Consider the following 15,803-nt stretch of genomic DNA (forward strand, 5'->3'; position numbering starts at 1 on the left):
CGAGCCTAGAAAGTTTACCCAGAATGCACTCTTTTTATAGTTTTTTCTGCTGATTTATCAAAAACAGAAACACATCCAGGGAACCCATGGCCGTTTCTAGGACCGTTTGTCATTAAACTGCTGCAGTTTGACCGTTCAAACTATGATACATCCCATAATGTTGATGCTCAGTGTGAGAGAAAAATGAGCTCCAAAACGTTCATCATGTCTTCTTATTGATGCAGTAGCTTTGAGTTGTTCTGTTCAGACATGAAGTGAATAGGTAGATGTTGAGAAACAGGACGGTGGGTGTCGGCATGCCTGGTGGGCCGGTCAGGTCTGTTGGACTCATTACGGCGTGGGCGTGTTTGGCTCGGTGAATCTGGCGGCTCTACTGGGCGTGTCGTGCATTCCAGCTGTCAGAATCTGCTTCCTGACGTCACACACTGTCAGTGAGATGCTCCTGAAGAAGGTTAGAGCTGCCAAGATGATCAACATCTATCTATTCATGTCTGAACAAAAGAAAACCGGGTTTATTGTTTAGACTGTGACTGTAGGAGGGATGTGAAACTGATCCGGTTGCTGTGTGTGTTTTTTTGTTTGTTTGTTTGTTTTTTTTAGGGCACAAACATCACACACATGATCACAATCACCATGGAGACCACAACCACTCGGGCCACGGCGAGCGATCAGCTGGAGAGAACGGCAGAAACATCACAACAGGTGACGCTGTTTTCACTGGTGCTGAGGCATCATTCTGCTGTGTTTCCCCTAAACGTGGCGACTCTGCGTTGGGAGAGATTCAGGAAAGCGAGGAGTCGAACAAAAAACAGTTAAAAGTGCAGCTTCACAAAGTTTCCTCAAAGTTTCACTTCCTCGTTTAGATGAAAACATTTTGCTGTTTTTTTGTGCATATTTGCTGCAAAACAAGCAAACGCAGAGCTCATGTAAATCCAGATAAAAGTGCCTGTTATTAACAAAGCTGCTCTAATTCTGGTTAAATATCAGCCTTCACATGCTGTTTGAGAACAACCCGCTTTATGAGACGTTTTTTAATAAACTCAGTGCAGTGAGCAAAGTGATTCTTTTCAAAAACAAACTACATCCACCGTTGAAGCGTGGTGTCTGATTTGTGAGTCCGCCTGTCGGGTTTGTGTGTTGCAGCGTGGGTCGGCGGCTTCCTCTCCATCACCATCATCAGCCTGCTGTCGCTGTTCGGCGTCGTCCTCATCCCGCTCATGAACAAAGTCTTCTTCAAGTTCCTCCTCAGCTTCCTGGTGGCGCTGGCGGTGGGAACGCTGAGCGGCGACGCCTTCCTGCACCTCATCCCCCACGTGAGTCCAACTCCACCAGCAGCGACAAATGTGTGCCGCTCGGGTTTTCAATCCGACCGAGTTTGAAGTGATTTAAGGCTGTTAAAGTCCAAATGTGATCGACCTCGACCCCCGACGCTGAATCTGTCACCAAATAACACCATCTATCGCCCACAAATTGTATAAATCATCCTTTTCAGCTTTGCAGCAGTCCTTTAACTAACATTTAACCAAAAAATAGCCCAAAATACGCACAGGCCAAAAGTTTGGAAGCAAGATCACATTTTTAGTTGGGCTGGACCCGAATATCCAGAGGCCAGAAACCACTATTCGGTCCAGCCCTACTTTGTCCTAAAAGTATGATGGTTTCATTGGTGTACTTTGCAACAAAATAAACATGATTATGTAAAGAGTCCCTCATCAGAATAGATTATTACTAGAATGATCAGGTATTTGTGTCTGTGCTCTTGCTTCTTTACTCAGCTGTTTCTTTCTAGTCATTTCTGTGGTAGTTACAGAGATGTGGACACAGCTGAGATTTAATGGCATTTTTGTCTGCAAACTCTCAAAAGCCAAAGAGATGAAGGGAATACAGCAAACAGTGATTTTTACTTTTGTAAATCTTGTCAACTCTAAAACTAAGCCCTTGTTTTCTTTTTGAAAGATCATCATCAGTGTATACCTAAAGGTAAACTGAGGAATATCAGTGAAAACAGTCTGATCCTGCACTAAATAACATCCCAGAATCCACAGAGTTCATCCTGGTTTTTAAGAAGTGCACTGTGAACAGAAAATTTAAGTTGCTTCCAAACGTTTGGCCTGTAGTATAAGCTTAAAATGATGATATTTAATCAAACTCTCTTTAGTCTACACGCCTCTCTTATTTAATTGGCTAAAAAAAAAAACGCATCTGGATTAGATGCTGTAAAAACAAAACATTTTTTACCACACACAGAAAACGACAAACGAGACACAAAAAACGACAAAATAACAGACATAAACAGACCCAAATGAGACACAGAATGACAAAAGACGCTGAACACTATAAAACATGACAAAACTAGAAAAGCTCTCGGAGAGCGCAGACCTCCGCCAGGCCATAGGGTCACTAAACTGTTTTGGTACTAAACCCTCTGTGATTCGGATCCGGATGCAACATTCACAGGTTAACGTACACGCAATGTTGATGTCTGGAGAATTTTTGCTATCTCTCAATTGTACAGAATCCTTCAAAAAAATCCTGGATCCGGACGGTGATCCGGATCACCTCCAAAATCTAATCAATTGTTACTTTTGCTCTTCCGGACATTCTGTAGACATTTGGTGAAAATCCGTCCATGACTGTTTGAGTTATGCTGTTAACAGACAGACAGACAAACAAACTCCGATGATTACATAACCTGGATCAATAAAATAAATGCAGATACATTCAGCATGGTGACACATCTTTAAAGGAAAATACACAGGTTTTAGTGGTTGGAGAAAAGTGAAATGTTATCATGTAAAATCCAAGTTTTTGATATATATGAACTCAACTTTAATTTCTTTTCATTGTCATAACTGTGTCATTCTGCACAGAAGACAGTTCTCAGTCCTTTTCCATAATTCTTGTGTTTCCATAGAGGTACAGGACTTTAGATTGTAGTGAAAGATGAACCCACAGTGGTAAAAACATGACAGGAGGTAAGAGCTGCACAGTATGCGGTCTTCAAATGTAGCTCCTGTCAGTTTAAAGTCCTTTCCTCATAAAACTGGACATTTTAAAATTGTTTTCTCACTGTTGAACCCCAGCATTGTCATTTTTAGTCGAGCTATAACTGGCTAGCTTCAGTAGCAGGCCGTTTGAAGTCTTTCCGCTACGCTGAGCTCACATTTTCTCGTCCCGTCAGTCTCAGGGAGGCCACCATCACCACCACCACCACGAGGACGCAGGGTTGAACATGCATGGACATAACCACAACGATGAGCACGAGGAAAACCTGGACGCGGTGTGGAAAGGCCTGACGGCGCTCAGCGGAGTCTACTTCATGTTTCTGATCGAGCACTTCCTGACGCTGGGGAAGATGTACAAGGACAAGAAGCAAAAGGTCAGAGACTCTGCGGGTTGTTGAGCATCAAAACAGAGGTGAAGCATTTAGAATGACATTTATACAAAGAAACACACTCGATCTATCAACTGAAAGTAATTAGATTTGCAGTGACGGTGCCTCTGCTGCTTCTCAATGATTAAAACCCACAAAATGGAACAAACCCAGTCATACTGGTGGAATTTGCACTTTTAATGACTGTTTTAGTTGGTGTAGCAAATAAAAGTTGACTTGACTCTTCTATTTTTGCAACCATTAAGCATAGAAGTCTGTAAAAGTGCAGTGTGATGGTTAATTATTTGGCTCTGACAGCTGGCTAAAGGTAAATGCTTTGTTAACTTTTGGAAGAACACTCTGACGTTAAAAACACTTTCCCAGAACGTTCATAGAACAAAAGACTTGCAGCATCGGATCTTCATGGAAGCAGGAGGTTTTATGTGGATGTTCTGTTGTTGTTGTTGATGGTGTTGTATGAAACGTGTCGCCCACACAGATCCAGAAGAAATGGGATCAGAACGACAAAGCAGACCCAGAAAAGCAATCGGCTCTGGAGGAAAACGACATGAAGCCAAGCGAAGGTGACCAACGATGTCCTGATCCAGTTCCTTTGTTCCCAGTCCGATCCGAGTCATTTAACATCTAGTTACGGATAATGCACGCTGCATCTGTTGTACATTAGCTGTAGTTAGCTAGCAGAGAGCATCGTGGGGAATTAGCGGGTTAAGGGGCACCATGACAAAGTTCACTGTAACACATGATGACGTCTGACTCATAATGCTGTGCCTGACTGGTCTAGTGTAACTGAGCTGCTTTTGAATGTCGTGTCCTTTGATGAAGTTTTCGGTCTTTAATTGGTGTTTTCCTTCAGTCTGTTCTTGAAGTTAGCTTCAGTATCTCTGCTGCCTGTCTTTAGATGTGGAGACCAACGGTGCCGGTGCGTTCGCCGACCACTCCAGCAGCCTGCACGGCGGCAGCGTGGCGGAGGAGGAGCAGGTGATGCTGGCGCCGCAGGTGTCCGTCGTCCGTCGAGCGTCGGGCGCCGCCGCCTACACGGCCGAGGACTGCGAGAACAAATGCCACTCCCACTTCCACGACACGGTGGGCCAGGCCGACAGCATGCACCACCACCACCACGACTACCACCACATCCTGCACCACCACCACTCCCAGAACCACCACCCCCACAGCCACTCCCACTCCTACTCGGAGCAGCACTTCCAGGAGGCCGGCGTGGCCACGCTCGCCTGGATGGTCATCATGGGAGACGGACTGCACAACTTCAGCGACGGCCTGGCCATCGGTGAGTAGCTGCTGGAGCAGGCTTTCTGCAGCGCCTTCACCCTCCTGTTGTCTTCACCAAAAAATAGTGTTACCTTGTTCTACAAATAGTCCAAAAATTCAGCAAAAGAATTTCCTAAATTTCTGAAAATTTGCAAAACATTCAGGAAGAAAGTTCTAAGAATTCCATAAAAGTTTCCCTGAAAAGTTTTATTTTGAAAAAAATCCCCCAAATTTAACAAGAAAATTCTTGTAAATATTTTCAAAAAATGAGTAAAAATCTTCAAAAAAACCCTAAAAATATCTAAAATGATTCCATATATATCAATAAAACTTCTAATATTTTCTTTAAGAACATTCACATAAAAATCAACCAAAATTCAGTGAATTTCGCTGGATTTTGTGAATGTTCTTGGGTCATTCCATATCATTTGAACCAGTGGTCCCCACCTGACCCTCTCAGATTTTGCTAAGTTTTTACATGCATTTAGTAAATTATATATGATGTGAAAATCCAAAACCTGAATGCTTTATTGTCATTAGTTTCAAAGTTATGGCCATTTGAAGTAGGTAGGGGGTACCCTATTATTGCAGCCAAAATTAAGACTTGAAATTTTCGACCATTTTCAGACTTCTATAACTTCTGAACAACAAAAGATAGAGATCTGAAATTTTCAGAATCATTTCACAGTGACCTATAGTCCTCAGAAATGTGAAAATATTTACTTTATATTTGTAATTGCATGTTACAGAGAATGACAAAGTTGCGATTTTATCCATCATGACCTTCTAAACAGCTACATTTGGCCACCCATTACACAAAAACTAATCATCATATCCATTAGAGATTTTATGTGGTATCATTTGGCTATCTAAGGATTGGATCTGTATAAAATGAAAGTGCTATGGGATGTAATGCATGAAATATGAACAGCTAAAGATCAAAAATATCTGTCCGACCTTCAGATTCAAAGGTCAGTATAAGCATGTGGGATAGGTGGTATCAAAAAATAAAAGACATCATGTGAAATTACAGGAATTTCCCTAAATTTTGACACCAAGCACAATTTGCTTCTATAAACCCTTCTATGTTTAATGTTGACCTTTGAATCCGAATGGCCATAACTTTGAAACTAATGACAATAAAGCATTCAAATTTTGGATTTTCCCATCATGTATAATTTACTAAATGTATGTAAAAACTTAGCAAACTCTGAGAGGGTCAGGTGGGAAGTTTTCTTAAAATTGGTTTATTTCATATGGAATGGCCCTCTTAAGAAACACTTTTAACATTTTTTTTTCGCCAGAAATGCTCAAAGCTTTCCCAAAAATGTTGAAAATGTGGACACCAGAAGCAGGGATGATAATTGATAAGAAATTATCGATGTCGATGCCATTATTGATGCCACTTATCGATTCGATTCCTTATCGATTCTCTTATCAATGCAGCATCACAGTGATTACATTCAGCCTTTTCCTCGTTTCTCTTGAAAAAGTGAAGCCATGCCCGCGATCGCTTCTTCCGCTCCATCGATTGTTCCCGCGGTAGGCTCTAATCTCGCGACAACTGCACCCACGCAACTAGGGCTGCAACTAACTACGCGTCGACGAGTCATCTGAGCATGATACGTCATCAAAAGCGGAAGTGAGCGCGCAATGCAACAGAAATCACCTTCCGACCGGAGCGTGGAACACAGACGAACGTCGGCACTGCATCGTGCATGTATTATGTATGCATGCTGCAGCGCGGATGTCCGCGTTCTATCGTAAACATGGATGTCAGCGTTTACTATACAGCTGTATCTAAACGCGGACATCCACGTAACGCACAGGTTTGAATGTTTCGACGTTGCCTCAGACTTCAATATGACGGTCTCTTGTTTGTCATTCCAGCATCTTGGTGAGCACATGTTGGCTTGTTAATGTGGCATTACTGTGTACAGCAGCATGTAAAATGCTCATAAACATGCTGGTGAATGCAGGGTTTGGGTTTTTTACAGTGTTTTGATGTGTGTTTTTGCAGGTGCTGCCTTCAGTGAGGGTCTGTCCAGCGGACTCAGTACATCTGTGGCTGTTTTCTGCCACGAGCTGCCTCATGAGCTGGGTAAGACCTTGGATGTTATCTCAGGCTCTCGGTGGTGGATGTTTCCAGGAAGCCTTTCCATTTCTGGCTGTTTTTTTAAAAATGTAGTTCCGTTATTGAATAAATGTGATTATTTTTCTGTGGATGATTTCTCTATGAACAGATAGAGCCTCAGGTTCAGAAACTGCCTGTCAAACCTAAACCAGGATGTCGTGTTTTGCTGCAGGGTTGTAGGACTTTCAGCACATGTTGCATCTCTGCTCTGTGTCGTTCATTAACTCGGCCCAGATTCAGTTTGCTGCAAAGAAAAACAGCATCTGCTCGTCACTTCAGCTGATAACTGAAGTCAAACTGATGACAGGTTACAGAGTGCGATGGAGCGCTGGCTTTTACGCTAACTGTTTCCCCACATGTGCTCCTTAATCTGGTACAGAATACAGAACTTTATAGGTTCAATAAATCCACATCAAGTCATGTGTCTTCACTGTGGGTTCATTTTTCTCTGCTGTCTGAAGTCCTGCAGCTCTATGGAAGCAGAACAACCATGAAGAAGAACTCAGAAATGTCTTCTGTCTGGTAGAAAACAGTTTGAATGACAGGAATCCTAAAAAAACAGCAAACACAAGATGGATTACTTTATTTTACAAAAAATGAAAATGAGTTTCTAATACTGGGGAAAAGGTTGGCTCCACATCATTTTATGTATGATTAATTTTCTACATTTTTAAATCTACAAACCTGTCCTCTCTGCTTATCATCAGTAGAAAGATGTTTCTCCATGCTGAATGGATCTCTATATATTATTTTCATCTATTTTATCTTATTTTATGTTCCCTTCACTTTCTACCTGACCGAATGTTCTCTAGTTGTTAAATACCCAGCTGCTGTAACAGGGTTTCTCTTTGGGGATTAATAAAGTCTAAAATGACACCATTTTTAGTAAAATGGAAACACAAGATTGAACAGAAAAAGAACGAGGGTTTGCAGAACCTGAAGAAGTGTTAGATGTAAAACTTCAATAACTTTGAACTGGATCTAAAAGTGACGTCTTTCAGAACATTTCTTGTGTTTTTCATGTGTTCTGTTTCCAAAGCTTTCATTCACAGTCGCCCAGTCAAACGTCTGACGTGGTGTTTGCTGTTTCCAGGTGACTTTGCGGTGCTTCTGAAGGCCGGTATGACGGTGCGTCAGGCCATTCTTTACAACGTGCTGTCGGCCATGATGGCCTACCTGGGCGTGGTGACGGGCATTTTGATCGGACATTACGCAGAAAACATCTCCACGTGGATCTTCGCCCTCACGGCCGGGCTCTTCATGTACGTGGCGCTGGTGGACATGGTGAGTTCTGAAACACAACCAGTCGCTCATCTGTCACCGTTCATCCCATGGAGTTAATCCAAGCAGCACGACTGATACCGAATTTACTGAGAAGTGTTGAGTGTAGGAGGAAAAACGTCCTTTAAATGTCAGCATTCAGACACAAAATATCAAAAACAATCTGAGCTGAAGGTTGTGAGTTCATAATTTTCACATCAGCAGCTGTTTACCTCTTCAAACTTTCTGGATGTTTTCTTCTCCTGTCACCTTTTTCTTCACCGTGGGTTCATTTGTCACTGCAGTATAAAGTCTAACACCTCTGTGGAAACAGAAGAACTCAGAAATGTCTTCTATGACACAGAATGACAAAGAAAAAAAAGGTTTGTTTTTTTCATTTACAAAAACATCACAGTTAAAGATTTTTATGATTATTTTTACAGAATCTGGTTTATTTTTGTCAAAATGTGAAATGAGACATCTTGAACTAAGTAATTTTGATAAAATCTGAAAATTGTGAGCTTGGATTTAGTCTAGTTTTCTGAAGAAACAGTGTCACAGATGAGACATTTGTTTGTTTGTTTGAGATATTTATTTTGAATATGTAAACACAAGTATCAGGTGAGCATAGAATGGATATTAAATATCAATATATATACTGTATATGCATACACATACCTACAAACATCTATACAGACATACATGCACATACCCTCATACTAAAGAGAACAGAACTAGAAACCAATCAGTAATTCATCCTTAGTTACCAATTAACTAATTAACAACATAAGCCATAACTCCTGTAAACTCCTGGCATAAGTCAAGCCCCCTCTTCTTCCTTGTATCGTGCAAAGATCATGTTTTTATACTGTATTTTAAACTGGTTTATACTTGTACATTGCTTCAACTCCACATTCATACTGTTCCACAGTCTGACTCCACAGACTGAAACACAAAAGCTTTTCCTGGTGGTTCGGGCACTACACGTTTTGAAGCTGCATTTTCCTCTTAAATCATATCTCCCTTCTCAACCACTAAAAATTTTAGAATATTTCCTGGTAGTATTTTATTTTGAGCCTTGTACATTATTTGTGCTGTGATATCCCACCAAATCTGTGATTTTGAATCATTTTGACTGTAAGAATAAGGAGCTGGTGTGCTCCAGATACCTGACCTTGTGAATTATCCTTCTTGCCCTTTTTTGGAGAATGAATAATGAATGTAACGAACTCTTGTAATTATTGCCCCAAACCTCTACACAGTAGTTTAAGTACGGTAAGACTAGTGAACAGTGAAGAATGTGGAGTGACTTCTGATCCAGCACCTGTTTTGCTTTATATAACACTGAGATACTTTTCCACATTTTATTGTGTACATATTTAATATGCGATTTCCAGTTAATCTTTTCATCTATTGTTACCCCGAGGAATTTATGCTGAGAAACTCTTTCTATTTGTACTCCATCTATCTCTATTTGTACATCAGATTCAGAATCAGAATCACTTTATTCATCCCCGAAGGGAAATTCAGTTGTCAGGGTTCTTATCTGTCTAATTTTGAATTGAATAGCCTGACTGCTGATGGAAAGAAAGATTTCCTAAATCTTTCGGTCTTGCAGTGCAGGGATAGGAGCCGTCCACCAATGTTTTGTTGCTCACTGAGGCAGATGTGAAGTGGATGATCCATGTTTGTCAGAATGGCCTCCATCTTGCTCAGTGCCCGTCTCTCCACCTCATCCTCCAATGAGTTCAATCCGATTCCAACCACAGAGCAGCTTTTTTAATCAGTTTGTTCAGACGCCTTGCATCCTTCTGTTTTATGCTGCCTCCCCAGCAGACTGCAGCATAAAACAGGACACTTGCTTCCACAGACTGATAAAACATCTGCATCATCTTACTGCAGATGTCTAGTGATCGAAGTGATCATGTGAATGTATTCTGCAGTTACTAAATATCATTACTTTTGTCTTATTTAAATTTAGCGATAATTTGTTTCTATCAAACCATATTTTTAATGTTCTTATTTCTGCAGTAATATCTTCTAATAATTTATCTAAATTTTCACCAGAGCAGAAAATATTTGTATCATCTGCAAATAGGATTAACTTAAACCACTTGGAAACTTTACAGATATCATTTATATAGAGCAGGAAAAGTTTTGGTCCTAACACTGACCCCTGGGGGACGCCACAAGCAATATCCAAACATGCTGAACTAACATTACCCAGCTTCACAAACTGCTGTCTCTGTCTCAAGTAGCTTGTAATCCATTTTAATGCAACACCCCTGATACCATACCTTTCCAGTTTATTGATTAATATATCATGATTTATTGTGTCAAAAGCTTTTTTCAGATCAATGAATAACCCCACTGCATATTTGTTTTGGTCTATAGCATTTGTGATCTCCTCGATTGATTCTAAGATTGCTAATGATGTTGATCTGTTAGATCTGAATCCATACTCCATCCATCCATTTTCCTCCGCTTATCCGGGGCCGGGTCGCGGGGGCAGCAGGCGAAGCAGGTCGTTCCAGACGTCCCTCCCCCCAGCAACGCTTTCCAGCTCTTCCTGGGGGATCCCGAGGCGTTCCCAGGCCAGACGAGATATATAATCTCTCCAGCGAGTTCTGGGTCTGCCCCGGGGTCTCCTCCCAGACGGACGTGCTCGGAAAACCTCCAGAGGAAGTCGCCCTGGAGGCATCCGAATCAGATGGCCAAACCACCTCAACTGGCTCCTTTCGATGCGAAGGAGCAGCGACTCTACTCCGAGCTCCCTCCGGATGTCTGAGCTCCTCACCCTATCTTTAAGGCTGAGTCCAGCCACCCAACGGAGGAAGCTCATTTCGGCCGCTTGTATCCGCGATCTTGTTCTTTCGGTCACTACCCAAAGCTCATGACCATAGGTGAGGGTTGGAACGTAGATGGACTGGTAAATCGAGAGCTTCGCCTTACGGCTCAGCTCCCTCTTCACCACGACGGTTCGGTACAACGCCCGCGTTACTGCTGACGCCGCACCAATCCGCCTGTCCATCTCTTGCTCCATTTTCCCATCACTCGTGAACAAGATCCAGAGATATTTAAACACCTTCGCTTGGGGAAGCAACTCCCCCCCAACACTCCGACTATCGGTCGGATCCTGCCTTCCAGCACCCGAGAGTAAACTTTCCCGGGGAGGCTGAGAAGTGTGATACCGCGGTAGTTGGCACACACTCTCCAATCCCCCTTTTTGAAAACAGGGACCACCACCCCGGTCTGCCACTCCACAGGTACTGGTACGATGCCCACGCGACATTGTATAGACGTGTCAACCAAGACAGTCCAACAATGTCCAGAGCCTTCAGCATCTCAGGGCGAATCTCGTCCACACCTGGCGCCTTGCCACCGAGGAGCTTTTTAACTACCTCGGCGACCTCTGCCACGGATATGGACGCAGATACCCCCGAGTCTTCAGGCTCTGCCTCCTCCATAGAGGACGTGTTTACCGGGTTCATGAGTTCCTCGAAGTGCTCTTTCCACCGCTCGACGATATCCCCAGTACGGGTCAACAGCTCTCCACTCCGACCGTACACAGCCTGAGCGAAGCCCTGCCTCCCCTTCCTGAGGCGTCGAATGGTTTGCCAGAACTTCCCCGAGGCCAACCGAAAGTCCTTCTCCATGGCCTCCCTGAACTCCTCCCACACCTGAGTTTTAGCTTCCACAACTGCCGCAACTGCCGCCCTTTTGGCCAGCCGGTACCTGTCAGCTGCTTCGGGAGACCCCCGAGCCAACCAGGCTCGAAAAGTCTCCTTTTTCAGCCTGACGGCCTCCCTCACCGCTGGTGTCCACCAGCGGGTCCTTGGATTGCCGCCGCGACAGGCACCAGTGACCTTCAGACCACAGCTCCTAACAGCTGCTTCTGCAATGGAGGTTTTGAACATGGACCACTCAGAATCCATGTCCCCAACCTCCCCCGGGATGCAGGAGAAACTCTTCCGGAGATGGGAGTTGAAAACCCTACGGACAGGGTCCTCCGCCAGACGTTCCCAGTTCACCCGCACTACACGTTTGGGTTTACCAGGTCTGTCCGGCAGTCTTCCCTGCCATCGGATCCAACTCACCACCAGGTGGTGATCAGTTGACAGCTCTGCACCTCTCTTCACCCGAGTGTCCAAGACATACGGCCGCAGGTCTGACGACACGACTGTAAAGTCAATCATCGACCTTTGGCCTAAGGTGCTCTGGTACCAAGTACACTTATGAGCAACCTTATGCTCGAACATGTTGTTTGTTTTGGCCAAACCATGACTAGCACAGAAGTCCATTAACAAAACACCACTCGGGTTCAGATCGGGCAGGCCGTTCCTCCCAATCACCCCCCTCCAGGTTTCTCCATTGTTGCCCACGTGAGCGTTGAAGTCTCCCAGGAGAACTATGGAATCCCCGGGCGGTACCCCTTCCAGGACCCCACCCAGAGACTCCAAGAAGGCCGAATACTCTGAACTGCTGTTCGCCGCATAAGCACAGACAACAGTCAGAGTTTTCCCCCCGGCAACACGAAGTCGCAGAGAGGCGACCCTCTCGTTCTCCGGGGAGAACTCCAACAAAGCGGCGCTCAGCCGGGGGCTTGTGAGTATCCCCACACCCGCCCGGTGCCTCTCACCCTGGGCAACTCCGGAGTAGGAGAGAGTCCAACCCCTCTCCAGGATTCTGGTTCCAGAACCCTTGCTGTGCGTGGAGGCGAGCCCAACTATATCTAGCCGGTATCGCTCCATCTCCCGCACCAGCTCAGGTTCCTTCCCCGCCAGTGAGGTGACGTTCCACGTCCCCAGAGCTAGTCTACGCCACCAGGGGGCGGCACGCCCAGGCGCCCGCTCCTGCCTACTGCCCGGTGGGCATAGCACTCGATCCCGACTTCCTGCCCTGTAGGTGGTGGGCCCACTGGGCGGTGGCCCCGTGTTACTTTTTCGGGCTATGCCCGACCGAGCCCCACGGGACCCCAAGGCTCGGCCACCAAACGCTCCTGTACGAGCTCCCCCCCCAGGTCTGGCTCCAGGGGAAGGCCCCGGTTTCCCTATCCCGGGCGAGGTAGCGGCTTTGCCAATTCTCGTTGTCATCAAGGTCTTCTGAATTGCTCTTAGTCTGGTCTCTCACCCAGGACCAGTTTGCCTTGGGAGACCCTACCAGGGGCTATTGCCCCGGACAACATGGCTCCCCGGACAACATAGCTCCCAGGATCACCGAGACACTCAAACCCCTCCACCGCGATAAGGTGGCGATTCGACGGGGGGGAATCCATACTGTCACTGAGTAAATAGGGCTTCTCTAAAACTGAATCCAATCTGTCGTTAAATAGTTTTTCTAATATTTTGGAGAATTGTGGAAGTAGTGAGACAGGTCTGTAGTTTGTGACGTGGTGTTTGTTCCCAGTTTTGTATAGAGGTATTACCTTTGCTATTTTCATTTTGTTTGGAAATTAACCTGTTTGGAATGATAAGTTACAGATGTATGTTAAAGGTTTTGAAATCCCCTCAGTGACTTTTTTCAATAATATCATATCAATGTCATTCACATCAGTAGATGTTTTATTTTTACATTCTTCAACAATATCCAATATTTCTTTCTCGTCCACTGGTGTAAGAAACATTGAGCTGGAATTTCCCTCGAGCAGCCTTTCAGGTTTTCCCCAGCTGTTCCTGGATCTGGGATGTTTGCTGCTAAGTGAGGTCCAACATTTACAAAGAAATTGTTAAATTTGTTTGCTGTCCTCCATATTATCAAGTTCATTATCTTTATCAATAAAATACCCAGAAAACATTGTTAGTCTAGTGCTATTTTCAGTACTTTCCATATTCCTTTAATATTTTTTTTATCTTCAAGTATATACCCAAAATACACTTTTTTACTTTTCCTTATAATATGAGGTAACTTATTTTTATATTTATTTTCTGCCTCTTTAGTCCTTTGTCTTATGAAATCCCTTTATAGTTTATTTTTCTTCTTGCAGGCATTTTGTAGTCCCTTTGTGATCCATGGACAGTTAGGATATTTAAAAGTTCTATTACAGTATATTCTTTGATTAGACAGTATTTATTGTATAGTGACTTAAAAGTTTCCAAGAATATTTCATATGCACTATCAGCATCGTTCTGTTGGTATATAAATTGAACATATTATTATTATTATTATATCATCCCCCAGTTCTGTGCCAGTAGGTCGTTCTTCAGTGCACTGATGGATTCCTGTGTCCTTACTTGTCTGTACTGTATTTGTTTGTTTGGCTTGTTTTTTTCTGAAAATGTTATCGCATCCTGTGAAAACAGGCAGGTGATCACTGATATCACTGATTAAAAGTCCGCCCACTGTGTTATTGTCAATGTCATTGGTGAAGGTACGTTCAAGTACTGTTGGAAAGCTGATAATCAGACAGTTCTTCCTGCTGGATGTGCTTGTATTTCCTCTTAACATCACCTGTCGGCAGGTGTTGGGGACCAGAGGGTTAATATGACTCTTTATGTCTCATAAAACATCTAAAATAATCTTTTAAACTTTCAATCCATGATTTCCGTAAAATATTACACATTAATTTTGTGAATAATTCAACCTGAAAGTTGCCTTTAAAGTCCTGGATGTTGTGGTTTGGACTTGTTTCTGTATCTCTGATGGATGTTTGTCGTGTTGGTAGGAATATTTCCACGGTTGTTTCCTGTCTGCTCTGTGTGAACACTGCCTGCAGTTCAGCCGAATAGTCCCTGAGTTTTTATAAAGTGTCTGTTGGTCGCAGCGGAGTCATTAGTCTGAAGAGCACAGGGTTTTTAATTTTTTACAAAATCCATCTGGAATAGTTCATTTTTGATGAGAATGAAGTGATTGTGATGAAATGTCCTGATTTTCTGCTTAGATTTTAAGTTTCTCGGCAGAATGTTGAGCGGTTCACCATCCGATGCCTCCGTCTGTTCCACATTATCTGTCTGATAAAGGAGGCCACTCTCTGGTCCAGTCAGCAGCAGCTGTTCAGCTCTGACCTGAAGTCGGCCTTCAGCAGCAGATGGCTTCTTCTCACCGACCTCCTCTAAATCACAGCTTTATTAAAAACACAGGAGAGCTGAGCTGTCACAGTCAGCTGCTTCCTGGAAACACGGCCAAGCCTCGGCTGAGCGATGCTGACCTCCTGTGTGGCCGTCAGTCCGGCCGGCAGTCAGCTGGGTTCACTGCACAGTCCAGTTAAGCTGCAGTGGATTAAATCAGATGTTTAAATAGCTTCAGAAACCCGATGACGGACTAGACAGGCGCCTGAATCCAAATGTTTCTGTTTCCAAAAGGGGGAATCCAACATTCAACGCACAGGTTCCAAAAGTATTCAGTACTTTTAAACTCTTGGCTGTCATGTTTGACAGTTTGCAGCATCGTTGAATATGAATCGATTAATCGTTGAGAACGTGGAGCAGATATTATTCCACATAAAGGTTATTTTTAGGTAAAGACATGTGACTTCAGCAGCTGGTTCAGTTACCAGCAGCATTTTCTAGCTGATGTAGAAGGTAGTTTCTCTAGAAACGGTGTCAGACATTAGTGCAGTGTCATCAGCGTACGCAGCATCAATAACTGGGATTTCTGGGTGTTTTCCGTTTCTTGATTTGTGTAAAGTGAGGCAGAGACTGTCAATGGGATTGGTTGAAGTTCTTGGTACATTCTCACTGTTATTCCATGTAGGGCTGGGCGATAAATCGAATTAATTTGATTAATTCTCCTTTTTAAAACCTGACAATTAGA

At 43.7% G+C, this 15,803-nt stretch overlaps 1 protein-coding gene across 2 annotated transcripts in view; it reads left to right on the plus strand.

Moving 5' to 3' along the window:
- The window catches only part of slc39a6 (solute carrier family 39 member 6), a 50,824-nt gene that overhangs the window by 2,423 nt on the left and 32,598 nt on the right, over nucleotides 1–15,803 (plus strand). For both annotated transcript variants that reach the window (XR_007944183.1, XM_051952972.1), the window contains 7 exons: nucleotides 601–702; nucleotides 1,144–1,313; nucleotides 3,182–3,379; nucleotides 3,873–3,957; nucleotides 4,293–4,679; nucleotides 6,681–6,761; nucleotides 7,888–8,078. Coding sequence is in view for 1 of the 2 variants with exons in the window: in XM_051952972.1 (XP_051808932.1) it covers nucleotides 601–702; nucleotides 1,144–1,313; nucleotides 3,182–3,379; nucleotides 3,873–3,957; nucleotides 4,293–4,679; nucleotides 6,681–6,761; nucleotides 7,888–8,078 (1,214 nt within the window). In the remaining variant the exon portion in view is untranslated. The remainder of the gene's footprint in view (nucleotides 1–600; nucleotides 703–1,143; nucleotides 1,314–3,181; nucleotides 3,380–3,872; nucleotides 3,958–4,292; nucleotides 4,680–6,680; nucleotides 6,762–7,887; nucleotides 8,079–15,803) is intronic.

The sequence above is a fragment of the Acanthochromis polyacanthus genome, chromosome 9 (assembly GCF_021347895.1).
Source record: "Acanthochromis polyacanthus isolate Apoly-LR-REF ecotype Palm Island chromosome 9, KAUST_Apoly_ChrSc, whole genome shotgun sequence".
Classification (NCBI taxonomy): Eukaryota; Metazoa; Chordata; class Actinopteri; family Pomacentridae; genus Acanthochromis; species Acanthochromis polyacanthus.